We start from the raw sequence: 16836 nt of genomic DNA, 5'->3' as shown, positions 1-16836 counted from the left end.
GAATCAATGGATCGATTCAACAGCGGAGTGTGATTCCCACTACATTTGATCCCGATCGCATTTTTCCCTCTAAAATAATTCACTTGTGGTTCCCATTCATGAATGAATCAATTCAAAATGATTCATTCCAGCCGGCTGAAGGGGAAATTTAAATCAATTCCCACCTGCATGTGGTTCTCACTTGCGCAGATTCGATTTATCAAAAAAGAAGTGGAAAAAATCAGCATCAAAAAGACACGGACTAAATGGGTCTAGCGCATGGCCCTCCCTCGCATAATCGCTTCAGCGATTTGGATTAAGTGGGAACCACTTAACCCAGAGATTTGGATTAAGTGGGAACCAGATCGTGAACCGGTTCAAACCGGTTCACGATCTGATTTAAAAGGTAGTGAAAATGAGGCCCTGGACTCTTTCACATTGCATTGAATGATATGTACCATATTTTCTGGCGTATAAGGCGACGGGGGGTATAAGACGACTCCCCACGTCGCCCGCTGGCAGCATCCCTGGCCTGCCCTCAGGGGGTCTCGCGCCGGCTGGAGGGGGCCTCTCTGGAGGCCTGAGAGGATTCTTGGTGGCTGGACCCTCGCCACCATTTTTTTTCAAAAGGCGGTGGTGGGGAAGCGGCTCCAGAGCCGGCCGAGGCAAAGAGCCGGCCCCTTACTTCTCCACGTCGCCGCTGCCGGAGATCCTCCAGTCTTCCAGCGGCTTCAAAAGTCCTCCACGGAAGCCGCTGCCACCGCCACCCAGGATCCTCCGCTCCACCAGCAGCTTCCATGGAGGACTTCTGAAGCCACTGGAGGATCGGAGGACCCTGGTGGTGGTGGTGGTGGTGGCGGCAGCACGGAGAAGTAAGGGGCCGGCTCTTTGCCTTGGCCCAGCCGGCTCTGGAGCCGCTTCCCCGCCACTGCCTTTTAAAAAAAATGGCGGTGAGAGCCCAGCTGCCAAGAATCCTCTCAGGCCTCTCTCCTCCAGCCAGCGCAAGTGCCAGCTGGCTGGGAGAGGACCCAGCAAAGGCCCCAGAGACAGGGAGGTGGCCTTGCCATTCGCCTGTCTCTGGGGTATAATTCCAGCACATAAAGCAGACTTCAAGAGTCGCCTTATACACCGGAAAATACGGTACTGGAGTCCATGAAAACTTCTGATGAATAAATTTTGTAAGCCCACAAGAATATTTGCTGATTTATCTGCAACAGACTAAAACAGCTCCTCTTCCTCCTGTTTTTTTTAAAGGGGGAAAGGCTGGTTTCTAACAAATGATAGTCCTGGTTCAGTTCTGGGCACTTCATTTTAAGAAGGACATAGACAAGTTGGAGCAGGTTCAGAGCAAGGCAACAAGAATGATAAGAGATAAAGTGAGCAAATCATATAAGGAAAGATTGAGGGAGCTGGATTTGTTCAGCTAGGTGAAGAGAAGGCTAAGGGATGACATGATTGCACTCTTTAAATACCACAAGAAGTCTCAGAGAAGAGGGGACAGGACTGTTCTATACTGCCACAGAGGGTAGGGCGAGGTCTAATGATTTGAAGTTATTGGAGAGTAAATTTCTATTGAATATTAGAAGGAACTTAATGACAGTAAGAGCAGTTTGGCAATGAAACCAATTGCCTGGAGGGTGGTGGGTTCTCCTTCTCTGGATGTATTCAGAAAGAAGCTGGATGCTGTAAATGGACTGCTATTTCCTGGGAAAGCTTTAGCTGGAGATACTGCACTGAGAAGGGGTTGCAGTCAGTGACCTCTAAGATCCCTATCAACTCTATGATTTTATGGTACAGCTTGGGTGGGGCCTGGAGAGATGGCAGGAAGAAGAGATACTGAGCAGGATTACCCATAGATGTGAGGAGCTGACTTCTGCTGAGTCAGATCATTGTTCCATCCAGTCCAGTGCTATCTCTTTCAACTGAACATTTCTACTCTGAACCTGGTATCCTATATATGCAAAATTTGTACTGTACCGTTGTATTATGACTCCTCCCAAGAGACAGACAGGATTTCAGAGGTGAGCTTTTGGTGTCCCATATATATATATATATATATATATATATCTCCTTATAATACCTCCTCCCACCAGTAAACTAGCGGAATCAGAATGACCCCTGCACATTTTGCAAACGTGTTTGGTTTGTATAATTTTATATAATGGAAGTCAGCAGATTTTAGGATTCCTTGACCAACTTTGTTTTCCTCTAGAACTCTGAAGTTCATTGGGTAGAGCTGGGTGCAAAACAGTGGGTCAGGCAGGCAGGGTGGCAGTTGTGTGGGTTTCTCAGTGTTGTTGGACTGCAGCTCCAGAATTCATTACCATTGGCTATGCTGTAAATGGTTGTTCAATCTCGAGAAGGTCATACATCCCCCATCTGTATTAAGGCTTAAGAAGCAGTTAGTCCCTAAATTGCAGTGATACCTTTCCTCTCTGTATGCCATTTCCTTTAAAATCCTCTCTGGGTGCTGCATATATTCATGTTTAAGAAACTCCCCTCCCCATCATGCAACTTGTCAAATGGAACATCAGAAAGACAGCTAAAATGGTACAATCTCTTTTGTAGTTTCTGTCTGCTGAAAATTGGTAGAAAAGAACTCTTGCATTAAAAAGGCCCATGGAAATAAAGTTCCAAACAAAAACTCAGGTGATTTATTCATCTGCTCCAATACAGCTGAATAGGCTGAGGATACCTGTGCCAAATCCTTTTAAGACAGAGGAGCTAATCCAGACCATGATAGAACTCTGGCTCTCCTTTACAAGCTTGTGTAAGGTTGACCCTCAAGTTTAATAATTCCTCTTGAGCCATCTGCTTCCCATTCTTGCCAGAGGGATTTCACAGAACACCAGCTTTTGCATCTTCAAAGATTCTGACTTATTTGGTGATACTGGAACACACTTCCAGCAAATCATTTTAAGGGAACTTCCAGTATTAACACACAGATATTGATAAAGATGGCTAAGGTTGTAATTTGTTTATTTTCCATCACCAAATGAGTGCTTATTTGAGGAACTGCATATAACAAAATCATATCAATTTACCAAAAGAGGAATGACTTTCTTAAGTATGGAATACACATATTAAAAACTCTTAAACAAGGTCAAACAGTATGGACTACACACACACACACACACACACACACACACCATGCTTATGCATGCACACACATAATCTTATCTGTTATAAAAATGGTGAGGAATCTCTTTAAGCCTAAGAGTTGAATTAAAATATCAGAAGAGTCCTTAGGGCTGACAGTGCAGCATGAGAAATAAACCAAAGGGAAAAGAGTGGGACTAAAATGCCAGAATATTTTACTTAAAACTCTTACTGCTGATTATTAAGCCATTGTTGTTTGCCATTCAGCCAACCTCAAGTTATGGCAAAACCTATGAATGAGAGACCTCTGTGAGCCTTGATCATCAATTCTCATACTCAGGCCTTGCAAACTCTGGGCTGTGCCTTCCTTTATTCAGTCGATCCACCTCTGGTGTGGCCTTCTTCTTTGCCTACTGCCTTCCACCTTGTTGAGGCTTATCATATCTTCAAAGGAGTGGTGAAGAATTTCAGCCTGTTAGTATGATAATAAAAGACACAGAAAATGGAAAACAGTCAAATGATTGTGATCTGATTTTGTCCCCCAAGAGGCCCCAATTCATCCCCATATAAAACCTTGTATTGGCGAGGTCTGATTCATTATCTAGTGCAATTGGATCCCAAATTGAATGTTATAAATGTGGTTTAGATTTTGTTAGGACAGAATAGTGTTAATTGTGGCAGCACAGCTACTGAAATACAACCAGAGACATCTACCTCTGAAGATAAAGCAGTATCTTAAGCTAGCAAAATGGGACAGAACTGTCCCTTTGTACTGTTCCCAGATCTCACTATACTCTTTTTACTACAAATTGCTAGCACAGTATTGTTCTGGCTAAGAAAACAGTCATTACCCCAATTGCCCCTTCAATATCTTGTTAAAAACATCATTTGGGTTCACTTTCCCTGCTCCATGTCTTACATTTAAATAGCCTAAATTTCAGCAGGAGCAAGTGCTTTGGGTGACAAAAACACATTTGGAATTTTGTGATGATGCCATGGATGCCCTCACAGAATGGTTGTCATGGAAAGACATCCATTTGCATAATATATGCCAGGACAGCAGGGGCCACTCACCCCCCCCCCCAAAAAAAAAAAAACAGACTGTTGAAGCCAAAAGACAACTGGCCCAAGAACCTGAGTACAAGCCAGGGGTAGGAGTCTGAACCCTAAGACACAGAATGACTTCTTTAAACCCACAGCATTTCTTCCCACAAGCCACTCATTTCACAGAAAGTTAAATTAATTATTTCCTCTAACTCATGTTGACTGTTGATTTATTCCATCAAATGTGTGTCCTTCAAACAGGAGGAATTTGGGTAGTCCTTCCCAAATTACTGGCAACAACCAAACCACACCACACACGGAAAATACATACGGAAAACTCTCTCTCTCTCTCTCTCTCTCTCTCTCTCTCTCTCTCTCACACACACACACACACATTCAAGATCCTTGCTAAACATTTTATCTCTCTTTCTCTTTCTCTCTTTTACAGATACGTATTTGCCATCACCTGCCATCACAAACATGTCAACATTTACCCTGTTTAGAAAGTTGCCCAAGCACACAGACATCCCACTTTTTTCCCTCCCAGCCCCAACAGCCCCCACCTGGTCTCCCTTCAAGTCCTCCAAGATGCCCTGCAGTTGTCCCTGAGCCACCTGAAGTCATTCTGTAACTTCCCTTATCAGCTCCTGGGACATCCCAAAGACCTTTATCCAACCTTGCTGGTCAGCAAGAGATCTTTTTTTCCCCTTCCTTCCTTCCTTCCTTTCCCTCCCCATAGGTGGCAGGTTTTAATAGGTGGCCCGGTATCCAAAGAACCTATCCTATGCCTTCCTATCATTTTTGTTCCCTAAGAATTATTCTAAGGAAAGAAAATGAAGATGGCAAGTGATAGAAAGTGAAACGCTTTGTTTTGCATGCACCTAAGCGAATATATTTTGAGAGTTTGGCTTTAAAAAAAAAAAAAAAATGGGAGGGCTTTGATGAGCATCAGGGGATCTCAGAGCTTGAAGAAAGTGTTTTCTATAGTCTTCTGTAGTAGTAGATGTCACAGTCGTAAATGGTTGTTCATAGCATGGAAGGCTCATTTATTCTGTATCAGGCCATTGGTCTTTCAAGTGAAAGTATGGCCAGGGGGTGGAGGGGATTATCAAATTGAGCTACAACTTTGGAAACATGTCCAGACAGCATGGTCAGTAGCCATGTTGTAGCCTGTGGCCCAAGAGCTCCATGCAACCCATAGCCTAATTTCAGAACCTGTGGCAAGCAATCTCTGGCAAAAGTGATCTGCCACCTCCCTGGCAAATTGCTGAGGAGAGTGACAACAAATCACAAGTGGGTATGTGTGTAAGAAGGAAAGAAAGGTATGGCAGAGAGGGGAGGTAATAGAGAAGGGGAGGAAGAGATGTACAGTGGAATACAGGAATTTATTGGTATTTATATTAAACAGTGTGCCATGTCCCTCAGTATAACAAGTATAAAACAGTATAAAACAGGATAGAAATATGCAGGATGCTCTGGGAAGTTTAAAATGTGTGTTTATTGTTGCAAGAAATCCATCAGAGATAAGAAAATGTATAGACAAAAAGAAAGTTATCTATCCTTTTGGGGGGGGGGGGTTCGGGGGGAGAAAAAAGGTTCCTAATTCTGACTCATGTGTTCATGTATGAACAGTCCAGAGGCAGAAGCCTCCTGGATGTGTCCTTCTCCAACAAAGGGTTGTAAAACACTAACACTAACTTTTTGGAAAGAAGGAAAAAATGACCTGTGCAGGCGGGAAGCTGAAATGACTTGAGTTACCTAGATCAAGAAACAGGTGGAAGCAGGCATACATGTGAGAAGTTCCCTCTACCCTTGTTACTAAAAACAAGTATTGATACCTCTTCACTTCCAACAGGACTATCTCCTTCCCAGTTCTGCTGAATTTTATCATTCTGCCAGGAGAAAGTACACCACTGGATCCTGCCTTGTGACCTGTACAGCTTGTACTACTGTAATCCAAACCAAAGGAAAGCAACTCTCCCAAACCACTTTCATGCTCATTCACTCATTTTGTTGCCTTATAAGGGAGGCTAGTCTCTGGCGGGTTTGGTCTTTTGGAAATGGAAGTAGTGGCATGCTGTTGATATTTTCCTGGGAGAAATCTGAATAGTGAATGAAAGTTGCCATCCATTGAGTCATTTGATAATGCATGCATATGTACATAGGTCTTTTGTAAATCCCCCATCCTGAACTACAAATATCTTTCCTAAGTGCCAGAAAATCTTAGGATTCACCAGTGGAAGCTTCTGAAGGAGAACCTGGTGCCTACACGGACATAAAGAATACTCACAGATCCTCTCATTCTCAGTGAAAAAGATTACCTCGACATAACAAGATACATGTTGGGAAAATGGCAAAGTGCTGTGAGATTTTTTTTTTTTTTTTTTTTTGGTATGTTTGTCAAAAAAAATTAATTGTGCAAAAATTCTTGTTTTTTATGCAAAGAACATGGCTTTTGCACAAAGATACTTGCACAAAATAAAGTGTTTTGAACAAATTTTTGGGTTGTTTTACATGAACATTTTTTTCGTAGAAAAAGTGTTGACATTTTCTTTTTAAAAAATCATAAAAATGTAATATTCCCCCATCCAACTAGGGGAGAAATTTGGCCTTTCTGTGAAAAGTAAATAAGTAAAGATTTGCATCCCTAGTTTAATAATAATAATAATAATAATAATAATAATAGGATTTATTTATATGCCGCCCAATCACTGGGAATCCGGGTGGCTTACAACAGAGAGGATAATAGACGGTTCCCTGCCCTCAGGCTTACAATCAAAAAAGACACGACACAAAAGGAGAAGGGAATGGTGGGGGGTGGGGTGGCATTCTTCTCTCCCTCTGAGGCCTGGACCAAGGCAGATGGACCAGAGGGAGGGCTCTTCTTCTTCAGGCTAGCCCTGATGGAGCTGGGCCAGCCTATTCTCCCCCTCACAGGCCGAAAGATGACAGTTATGGAGGGAGGAGCCTCTTTCTTCAGGCTAGCCCCGATGGAGCTGGGCCAGCCTATTCTCTCCCTCACAGGCCGAAGGATAACAGTTATGGAGGGAGGGCGCTCTATCTTCAGGCTAGCCCTGATGGAGCTGGGCCAGCCTATTCTCTCCCTCATAGGCCGAAAGATGACAGTTATGGAGGGAGGAGCCTCTTTCTTCAGGCTAGCCCTGATGGAGCTGGCCCAGCCTATTCTCTCCCTCACAGGCCGAAGTAATAACAGGACTTAAAGCCTGATATGAGTTAAGCTAGACTTGACTGCAGCAGGACACAACTTGGTTCTTGGTGATCTAATTTGAAGTGGAAGATTGTGGGGCGGCACAGACAGGTGAGATGAATGCACTTCCTGTCCAAACCACATTGCTCTGTTGTTTTTTCTTCTAGTTGGTTTATTTCCAACCTTAATTTATTTATTATTGTTTATTATATGAATTTGAATTGGACCTTAAAGTTCAACTAATACAAAAAACAATTGAGGCAAAGCAGTTTTAAGGATGAAAGAGCAGTGAAGGAGTGATTAACTTTGCTGCCCTTTATCTCATCTTGACTTTTATGTACTGATCTGTCATTGTCTGTTGTAATTTGGTGTTTCCAGCCTATGGAGGTGGTGGTAGTGGTGGTGTTTTTTCCCTAGCTGTGCCAGCCACAGCCTATTTCAGGGTAATTTGCGTGGTGATTTCCATTCTAATTATCTGCTTTCCATCCCTGGCAACTTACAGAAACTTTCCAGACTTACTCTGTGCCATGAATGAGTGTCTTTAAACAATTAGTGGTGCCAACTCTTGGTATTCAACATGAATGAAAAAAGGATTCATGGAGTTTTCTTACACAAAATAAATGTGTCCTTTAAAAATATTTGCATTTTTATTGCTTCATTTGAAATGTATTCATTAATTTAAGATTTGAACAAAATTAAAAATACATTTTAAAAAATAACAGAGGATAAAATATCAATATGTAGAATGGGCAGCTCAGATCCCCAGCTGCTAGACTACACTCCCACCATCCCAAGTCATATGGCAGGGGATGAAGGGAATTAAACTCCAGTCTTTGGGGAACAAACATTAGGAAAAGCTGCTTATAACAATGAAAATTGGCTGGGCATGGCAGGAAGCCTTGTGTTTACTCCATGGACATTCTCTGTAGACATTTCTATCAAATACATTTCATCTGTCTCATTCTCTGTGGAGACTCATGCCTCTGGGAACTAAGATGTGCTCTTGCTTTCTCTGAGATCCCAACGATTTACACAGTTCTGCATGCCCAACTGTGCTCTGGGCTTCAGTTTATCAAATGTCATTAGGGCCTGTGCCATGAAGCAAACCACTTCAAAAACCTGACCTTTAAAAACAGAGTTAAAGGTGGGATACTAAACAAATGAATAAATAAAGTCTATGTAACACTGTGTGCCAGAAAATGCCTCCTCGTAGTAAAATTATGCAACTCCTTATTTTTCTAGTTGCTGTTGGAAGCAAGGTATTTTTGGTGGTGCTGCCCCATTTCTACAATTCCCTCTCCTTGGCCTGGCATCAGGTTTGAGGTGCTCCCAGGCAAGTGGCCCTCCATGTCCCTCTCATCTCTCTCCAGTGTGTTCTGCCCAGTTCATGCATCCTTTCTACCAGCTGATAGCAAGCTTACCAGGTATTAGGGCAAGGCAGTCAGGAGCTGGGAGAAGTTACTGCAGGACCACCAAGTCCAGCATTTCTCCCTTCAGAGCCAGTTTAATGAAATGAAAGGGTCATGCCACCTGGGGTAGAATTCTACAAGAGGAGGAGACATTCTTTTTGTGAATACAACATTGAAAGTTGAAAGGTCCTAACCAGATGAGGCAGACTTCAGAGCAACATCTAAACTGACAGACTCTGAGCAACAATAACAATTAGTAAGAACAGTCCAGGAGCAGATCCAAAGGCAGATTAAGAACCAGACAGCACTGCCCTCACAGAGTAGGTAAGTAAGGCAATGATAGTTGAAAAGTAGAGTCCAAAATAGGCTAGTTTCAAGCAAGAGGAGTCCAGTCATAGAGTAACAGTCAGACAAGGGCAAGAGGCAACCTCAGGTCCAGTTCAGACAAAGAAGGGGCCCATCAGAACAGGTGTCGGCAACCCCTGGCCCGCGGACTGTATGCGGCCCACGGAGGCGGCAGGACCGGCCCCGGCCCGGTCCTGCCACCGCCGCCACCAAGGCCTCCTGCTCCTCCTCCTCCTCCTCTGGGCCTCTAAGCTGCCCATGGCCCTTTAAGAGCGGCGGCGAGGAGGAGGATGAGGCCTGGCTCCAAGGCCTCCAGGCTGCCCCTGCCCTTCTTCCGCCTCGTCCTCCTCATCCCTGCTGCTCTTAAAGGGCCAGGGGCAGCCTGGAGGCCTCTTGGCTTCCAAGCTTCCCCTGGCCCTTTAAAAGCAGTGGGCCCTGGGGGGAGCACAGGGAGGCGGCATGCTGCTTCTGCAGGCTCCATTTCGGCCCATGCGGCCCCAGGCCTCTCCTTCTGGCTGGAGGCCTGGGGCCACACGGGCTGAGAAGGGGCCCGCAGAAGCGGCCTGCCGCCTCCCTGGGCTCCGCCCAGGGCCCATGCCAGGCCCCCTCCTTTCTCCCCTGCCTGGAGAGGAAAAGGAGGAGGAGGGAGGGAGGAAGGAAGAGGAGGAGGAGGGAGGAAGGAAGGATGAAGAGGAGGAGGAAGGAGGAAGAGGAAGAAGAAGAGGAGGAGGAGGAGGAGGAGGATTTCCATTCTAATTGTACAGGTCTGCTTTGTTTTAACAATGATACTGGTGATGATGATGGTGGTGATGATATCAGTCAGTTTCTGAGGCATGCACTCACTCTTTCTGAAGGCGAGACAGTGTGACTTTCCAAAGTGTGCTTTCTGTGTATTTTTGGAGCTTTTAATGCTAACAGGTCTGCCTTGGATAGTGGTGGTGGTGATGATATCAGTCAGTTTCTGAGACATGCACTCACTCTTTCTGAAGGTGAGACAGTGTGACTTTCCAAAGTGCATTTCTGTGTATTTTCGGTGCTTTTAATGCTAAAAGGTCTGCTTTAACAATGATAGTGGTTTTGGCTGAAGGGAAGAGCTGAAGGGAAGGGCTTGGAGAAGGGCCTGGGATGGGTGCCCAAGCCCTTCCCTTTGGCGTTCTTCCCTTGGAGCCCGTTCAGCCGAAGGAAAGGGCCGAGGAGGAGAGGGTGGGCACACGCCTCCTCCTCCCCACGGGGCTTTGGCAGCCCTGAGGTGTCCTTCGGAGGACACCTCAGGCCTGGCGAAGCCCCAAGGAAAGGAGCAGGGGCCACCGGCCTCGTCTTCCTCCTCCTCCCCGCGGGGCTTCAGCAGACCTGAGGTGTCCTTCGGAGGACACTTCAGGCCTGGCAAAGCCCCGAGGAAAGGCACAGGGGCCGCACGCCTGTTGCTCCTGCCCTTCACAGACCCTTACTGGTTCCCAGCTGTCTCTGAGAGGCAGCTGGGGGCCAAGGAAGGGCAGGAGGAGCAGGCGCGCGCCTGTCACCCCCTCTCCCAATCCCCCCCTCACTTCTAGCTGTCTCTCAGACAGCTGGAGGTCGGGAAAGGGAACAGAGAAAGCCCCGCCCCTGGAGGGTGGAAGCTCCGCCCCTGGCACACGGCTCCACCCCTGGAGGGTGGAAGCTCCACCCCCGGCAAGTGCCCCCACCCCCGGAGGGTGGAAGCTCCCCCCCGGCTTCGGCCCCCCAGTTGTCAACCTGGCCCCCGGCTCAAAAAGGTTGCCTACCTCTGCATCAGAGCAAAACTCAAAAGCATTCAGAGAAGAGCTGCCAAGGTCTAGAGTTAAATAATAGAAGTTTTTCTTCAAAAACCTTCCCTGCCTAGGGCTCAGGCTTAGGAAGTTGCATTCCTTGAGACCCACCGAAGGAACAGCAGTAGGCATTTCATGAAAAGGATCTTCCCAGGAGGAGATCCTAACTCCTAAAGAGCTCTTCCTTTTAGTCAAGCAGCCTTGTCAAGTAAGCTTCACCATACCCTGTATTTTATGAGCCAGATCTCTGTCAAGAGGTTCTGCTTCGTCCGCTGACTCTTGGTCAGGATTTTCCTTTTGTCTTTCACTCCCAGGTATGCCTTACCAGTAACATAAACTGGCTTGAGTGGTTATTTGATGCCCGTGGCTTTAGGTTTGTTCTCAAGGAGGATTTTTCCAATGGGGGGCATGATGCTTAACAACAGCTACTGCTGTCACACACCCCCTAAGTATTTCTGGCCTCCAGGGTGTCATTGTTAAATGAGAAAGCAGGATCAGAGGCATATATACCCCTCCCAAATAAATATCTCCTGGTCATTGAAATGTGTTTTTATTACTATTATTTGTTAAATCCTGTTAAATCTGACTCAGTGAGACCTTCTGGCCCAGTGGACCCAGTGGCATTACTAGGGGAGTGCTGCAGTGTGGACCACACTGGGTGACACTCTAAAAGAGGGGTGACACCCAATTGGGCCATCATCACATGGAGGAGGAGAGCATCCTGCCCTGCTTCCTCTCAGCAGTGGTGGTCTCCTCATGAGGAGACCACTACTGCCACTGCCATGAGGAAGGACAAAGCCAAGTGCTGACAGCAGTCTCCTCGTGAGGAGGCTGCTGCCACTGCAGCAAAGGAAAAGGGGTGAGCACAGCCTTTTGGGCATGCTCCCTGGCAACCCCACACTCTACACTGGGTGACACCGGGGATAGGGATGCCACTGAGTAGACCCTGGCATTTCACCAATCCTTATCAGATTGGCTTGCCCAATGACTTATTTCATTTCTTTCTGGAACCAAAAGAATATTTACTTTTATCTTTTAAAGGTTTTTTGTGGGGGGAGGGTCATCTTAATCTCTTAATACCTCTGACAAGAGATATGACTCTGATTTATACTTGTATAGATTTTGTAAATTTTTTCATTTGTCTATTTGAGGTTTTGAGAAGTCCAAAATTGGGCTGAAAGTGCAGTTCCATTCACACAAGAATCACATGAAAGGGCAAGTACATGCATGAAGGGGCTTCAGGGGTCCACTGTTGATTCACCTTTTGAAGTTGTGCAGCTGCTTTGGAGTACATTAAGTGTAGCCTGCATACAAAAACTTTCCATGTTGACTTTTTTAAAAGTTATACTGATGAAGATTGGAAAATCTAAAAAACTATATGCCGGTTGACTTAATAGTTGTTCTGTATATATTGGTCTCATTGTCTTTAAATGCACACTTGGTGGGCACCGAGATGGAAGATTTCTAGAAATGTTAAAGCCATGAGAGCAGATAATAGTAAAAAGAAAGAAAGAAGGAAGGAAGGAAAGAAAGATGGTTCTCACAACGAAAGGATGTAAGAATATTTTGGGGGAGGAGAGGTTACTTGTTTATAAATGATCTAGAGTTAGTAGTCAGCAGTGAACTAGGTAATTTAGTTGCTGATTTCAAATAATTATTAAATTTGATAAAAAATAATACTCTGTGAAGAGATCCAAGATGTTCTGGACAAATGGACATTAAAATGACAATGTGGCTGATATATATAAATTGATACATATTGTCCTTCTCATGACCTGGTAAACTATCCTTTTTTAAATAGCTGATCAAGTAGGTGTTGTAAAGTTTTGAGTCTCATAGAAAAACAATACAGTACTTACATTTAATGGTTCAGCTGAAGTTGAGTAACACATTTTTTACAATTTTGTATTCTGCAGGTTAGGAAACATTTGGAAATTGGTCTGACAAAGCAATCACGATGGGATTAAAGAATTCAACTGCTTTTCCTGGTGGTCTTCATCTTTTAAGTGTTGTTTTACTCTTGCTATTACACATGGACAAAGTACACTCAGAACATCAGGCTGAAGAGGCCAATATTAGTGCAGATTGTACTGGTACCTATATCTGTAAAAAAGGTGTGATTTTGCCAATCTGGGAACCTCAAGACCCTTCATTTGGTGATAAAATAGCAAGAGCTACTGTATATTTTGTGGCCATGGTCTACATGTTTCTAGGAGTGTCAATTATAGCTGACCGCTTCATGTCATCCATCGAAGTTATTACATCCCAAGAGAGAGAGATTACGATAAAGAAACCCAATGGCGAAACCAGCAAGACCACAGTTAGAGTTTGGAATGAGACTGTTTCCAATCTAACTCTGATGGCTTTGGGCTCTTCAGCTCCAGAGATTCTCCTTTCTGTCATTGAAGTGTGTGGCCATGGCTTCACTGCAGGGGACCTTGGGCCAAGCACCATTGTAGGAAGCGCAGCCTTTAACATGTTTGTCATCATAGCCCTTTGTGTTTATGTTGTCCCTGATGGTGAAATCAGGAAGATTAAGCATCTTCGTGTATTTTTTGTCACTGCAGCTTGGAGCATATTTGCCTACACTTGGCTTTACCTAATTTTGTCAGTCATATCACCTGGGGTAGTAGAGGTCTGGGAAGGCTTGCTCACTTTCTTCTTCTTCCCAATTTGTGTGGTGTTTGCATGGATTGCTGACAGAAGGCTCTTGTTTTACAAGTATGTCTACAAGAAGTACAGGGCTGGCAAGCAGAGGGGCATGATCATCGAGCATGAAGGTGAAGGGCCACCATCCAAAGCTGACATTGAAATGGATGGGAAGGTAGTTAATTCCCATGTTGAAAGTTTCTTGGATGGCACTCTGGTCCTAGAGGTAGATGAAAAGGATCAAGATGATGAGGAGGCCAGGAGGGAAATGGCTAGGATTCTTAAAGAGCTGAAACAGAAGCATCCGGACAAAGAAGTTGAGCAGCTGATAGAACTGGCCAACTATCAGGTTCTGAGTCAGCAGCAAAAGAGCCGAGCCTTTTACCGAATTCAGGCCACTCGACTAATGACTGGGGCAGGCAATATATTGAAGAGACATGCGGCAGACCAAGCAAGGAAGGCAGTCAGCATGCACGAGGTCAACTGTGAGGTAGCGGACAATGACCCTGTCAGTAAGATCTATTTTGAGCAGGTCACCTACCAGTGCCTTGAGAACTGTGGCACAGTAGCCCTAACTATTGCTCGCAGAGGTGGCGATTTGACCAAAACTGTCTCAGTTGACTTCCGAACAGAAGACGGCACAGCCAACGCGGGATCTGATTATGAATTCACTGAAGGGACTGTGATATTTAAGCCAGGTGAGACGCAAAAAGAAATACGAGTTGGCATAATTGATGATGATATATTTGAGGAAGATGAGAACTTTCTTGTTCACCTCAGTAATGTGCGGGTGACTGCAGAGGAGAGAGAAGAGAGTGTTCTAGAGGCCAACCATGTCACAACAGTGGCTTGCTTGGGGTCACCTGCTACTGCCACAGTCACTATCTTTGATGACGATCATGCTGGCATTTTTACTTTTGAGGAGCCGGTCACTCACGTAAGTGAGAGTGTGGGAACCATGGAAGTGAAAGTGCTACGGACATCTGGAGCTCGAGGAAATGTTATTGTGCCATACAAAACAATCGAAGGCACAGCCAGAGGAGGTGGAGAGGACTTCGAAGACACTTGTGGAGAGCTTGAGTTTCAGAATGATGAGATTGTGTAAGTACTACTTAACTTTTGACATTTGTCAGCAGTGTGGAGATGTTTGAAACAGATCTGGTAAAAAATATTCAAAGCTGGTTATTATTCAGTTCTGTATGAAATGTTGGGTGCTCTTGTACAGTAACAGAAACCCAAAAAGTACCAGAAACCATGTAATCTTAGGTACCAATCATGTCTGCTGTTGGCAAGTCCATGCAAAATTTCAAAGATGTTGTGAAACTGGGTGCATGTGATGGAGTGCTGTCAAAAGAAGTGTATCTAGAGGTATGTATGTAAACAGTTTGCCTTTATTGCCCTGACAAGCACACTAGAAGTTGTCACTTTTCACAATGACAAGTGGCATAGAATAGTACATGACAAATCCTGGACAGAAATTGAGGTATATTTTTCTAACCACACCTATCATATTAAGATCATATTTTAGCAAGTAAGGCCTTGGGGGTTTTGAGCTTTACTGGAATGGCCCTACCACTCACTTTACAAAAAACAGCCTGTGACTAATAAACACAGGTTGTAAGGTCAGAAAAGGTTGCCATTAGCCTTTGTGACATTGTGAAATATTTATGCTTTGCACTTTCAAGTTAATGTTAACCACGTTGGGGGAAAAGTCTAATTAGGCAAGGCAGTCAGGTTTGACAGTTCATAAATGAGAAAGGAGTTAGAAAAGAAATATTGCTGATAAGCACTTCCTGGCAACTAGTACTAGATTTGGGAGAGGATTTTTCCCCCCATGTGTATACAGTACTTTCTTTTCTTTTGTGTCCACTGCCTTTTTGTATATTACCCTATAAGGAAGGAAAGGTAAGTAACAAAAGCTTTAAGGGAAATCATTTCTAACAGGTTACATTATGTCCCCTCTCTCAAATCTCCACTAATTATATTTTATCCTGCTTGTCTTTCGGGATGCAAAGGATTACTAATCACACTAAGTTCTAGCCATTCATGAAATGGAAATGCTATTCATAAGACAAACCTGAGGGTTTGCAAAGTTTACCCTGTGAGACGTCAAGTTTCAGGACGTCCCAGTCAAGATGGCCACTGGTCATGCTAGGTGAAGGATTCTGGACATAGTAATCCAAAAGATACGGTAACTTTTAGAAGCTCTGGTCAACCTCTTTGCGTTCAGTAGTGCACACTGCATAACTCAGCAGGTATAGAATCTCAGAGTACACTGGAAATGTACTAGTTATAGTGATGGCATGCATTCACATTATGAATTTGCATCTTGTGTGCATAATTTGAAAGTATCGGGTAAAGTATTGTATCTGTGGTGGATCTGATGAGGGAGTGCAATCCAATTAAACAAATCCTCTTGAGAAGGTACTAATCAGTGGCAACTGGTGACACCCATGTCATTGGGAATTTAAATCCATTCCAGGTTGTAGTTGGGATGTAAAGAGGTTTAAGAACCTAGTTTGAAAATTTAGACGAAAACTTGGAGCAGATTCACAAAGTGGCATGGAAGCCACCAGCTACTACTCGTGCTTAACGTATCAAATGAAAGAGGAAATTCCTTCTTCAATGTTTGCATACTTTTTAAATACTTCACCCGTATAAAGTGTATTTTTAACCAGTTTTGGGTTTTCAACATAAGCTTTTTCTACCTGGGATCTATCTGTGTTGGTGACCCCCATTTTGTGCACTGATATCAGTGAGTTATGTTGGGTAACTTTAGTCATGTTACAGTATTGTTTGTAAAAAATATGAAGCCATGGGGAGGAGGCTTTCTTGTTGTTCTTTCCTGGAAAAAATAATGGAAATTTTCAAGAAAATTGAAATGTGTACAATATTGATTTCTCTACTGAACTATATTCTATTGCTTAACAACATAAAATGCTTCATTCATGACTCAGTGTATAAAATTGTAGTATTTTGCACAATGATGAAATTTAAAAGTGGGGCTGTGGTCTGTGTGTCACCCCCAGCGCCATTTTTGTAGCAGTTTGATTGCCCTACTCTCAGATAACTCATACCCTTTAAACCCTCCCCCCAATTTTATTTCCATTTTGTTTTTAGTCAGAACACTCCCACTGTGGAGTGTGGGAAGCAATTTTGCCGCTTTTCAACCCCTGGGCCTAAAACAAGAAGTTTCCGGTTTATATGTGTTAGATAAAGACGGGGTCTCATTCAGGGTAGGATGAAAAAGGTAGTGATACTGACTTCCCACAATCTTAGCATGTGTCAGTGTAATATTTTGGGTTTTAAAAAACATTGT

General features: G+C 44.2%; 1 protein-coding gene across 7 annotated transcripts in view; it reads left to right on the top strand.

Annotated features, from left to right (window-relative positions):
- The window catches only part of SLC8A1 (solute carrier family 8 member A1), a 374303-nt gene that overhangs the window by 28296 nt on the left and 329171 nt on the right, over positions 1 to 16836 (top strand). For all 7 annotated transcript variants that reach the window (XM_089529038.1, XM_089529039.1, XM_089529043.1 and 4 more), the window contains exon 2: positions 12785 to 14618. In XM_089529038.1, the coding sequence (XP_089385164.1) occupies positions 12826 to 14618 (1793 nt within the window). In that variant the 5' untranslated portion in view covers positions 12785 to 12825. The remainder of the gene's footprint in view (positions 1 to 12784; positions 14619 to 16836) is intronic.

The sequence above is a fragment of the Sceloporus occidentalis genome, unplaced genomic scaffold (genome assembly GCF_023333645.1).
Source record: "Sceloporus occidentalis isolate IW3139 unplaced genomic scaffold, rSceOcc1.0.p SCAF_6, whole genome shotgun sequence".
NCBI classification, from domain to species: domain Eukaryota; kingdom Metazoa; phylum Chordata; class Lepidosauria; order Squamata; family Phrynosomatidae; genus Sceloporus; species Sceloporus occidentalis.
This window is presented reverse-complemented; position numbering and strand designations above follow the sequence as displayed.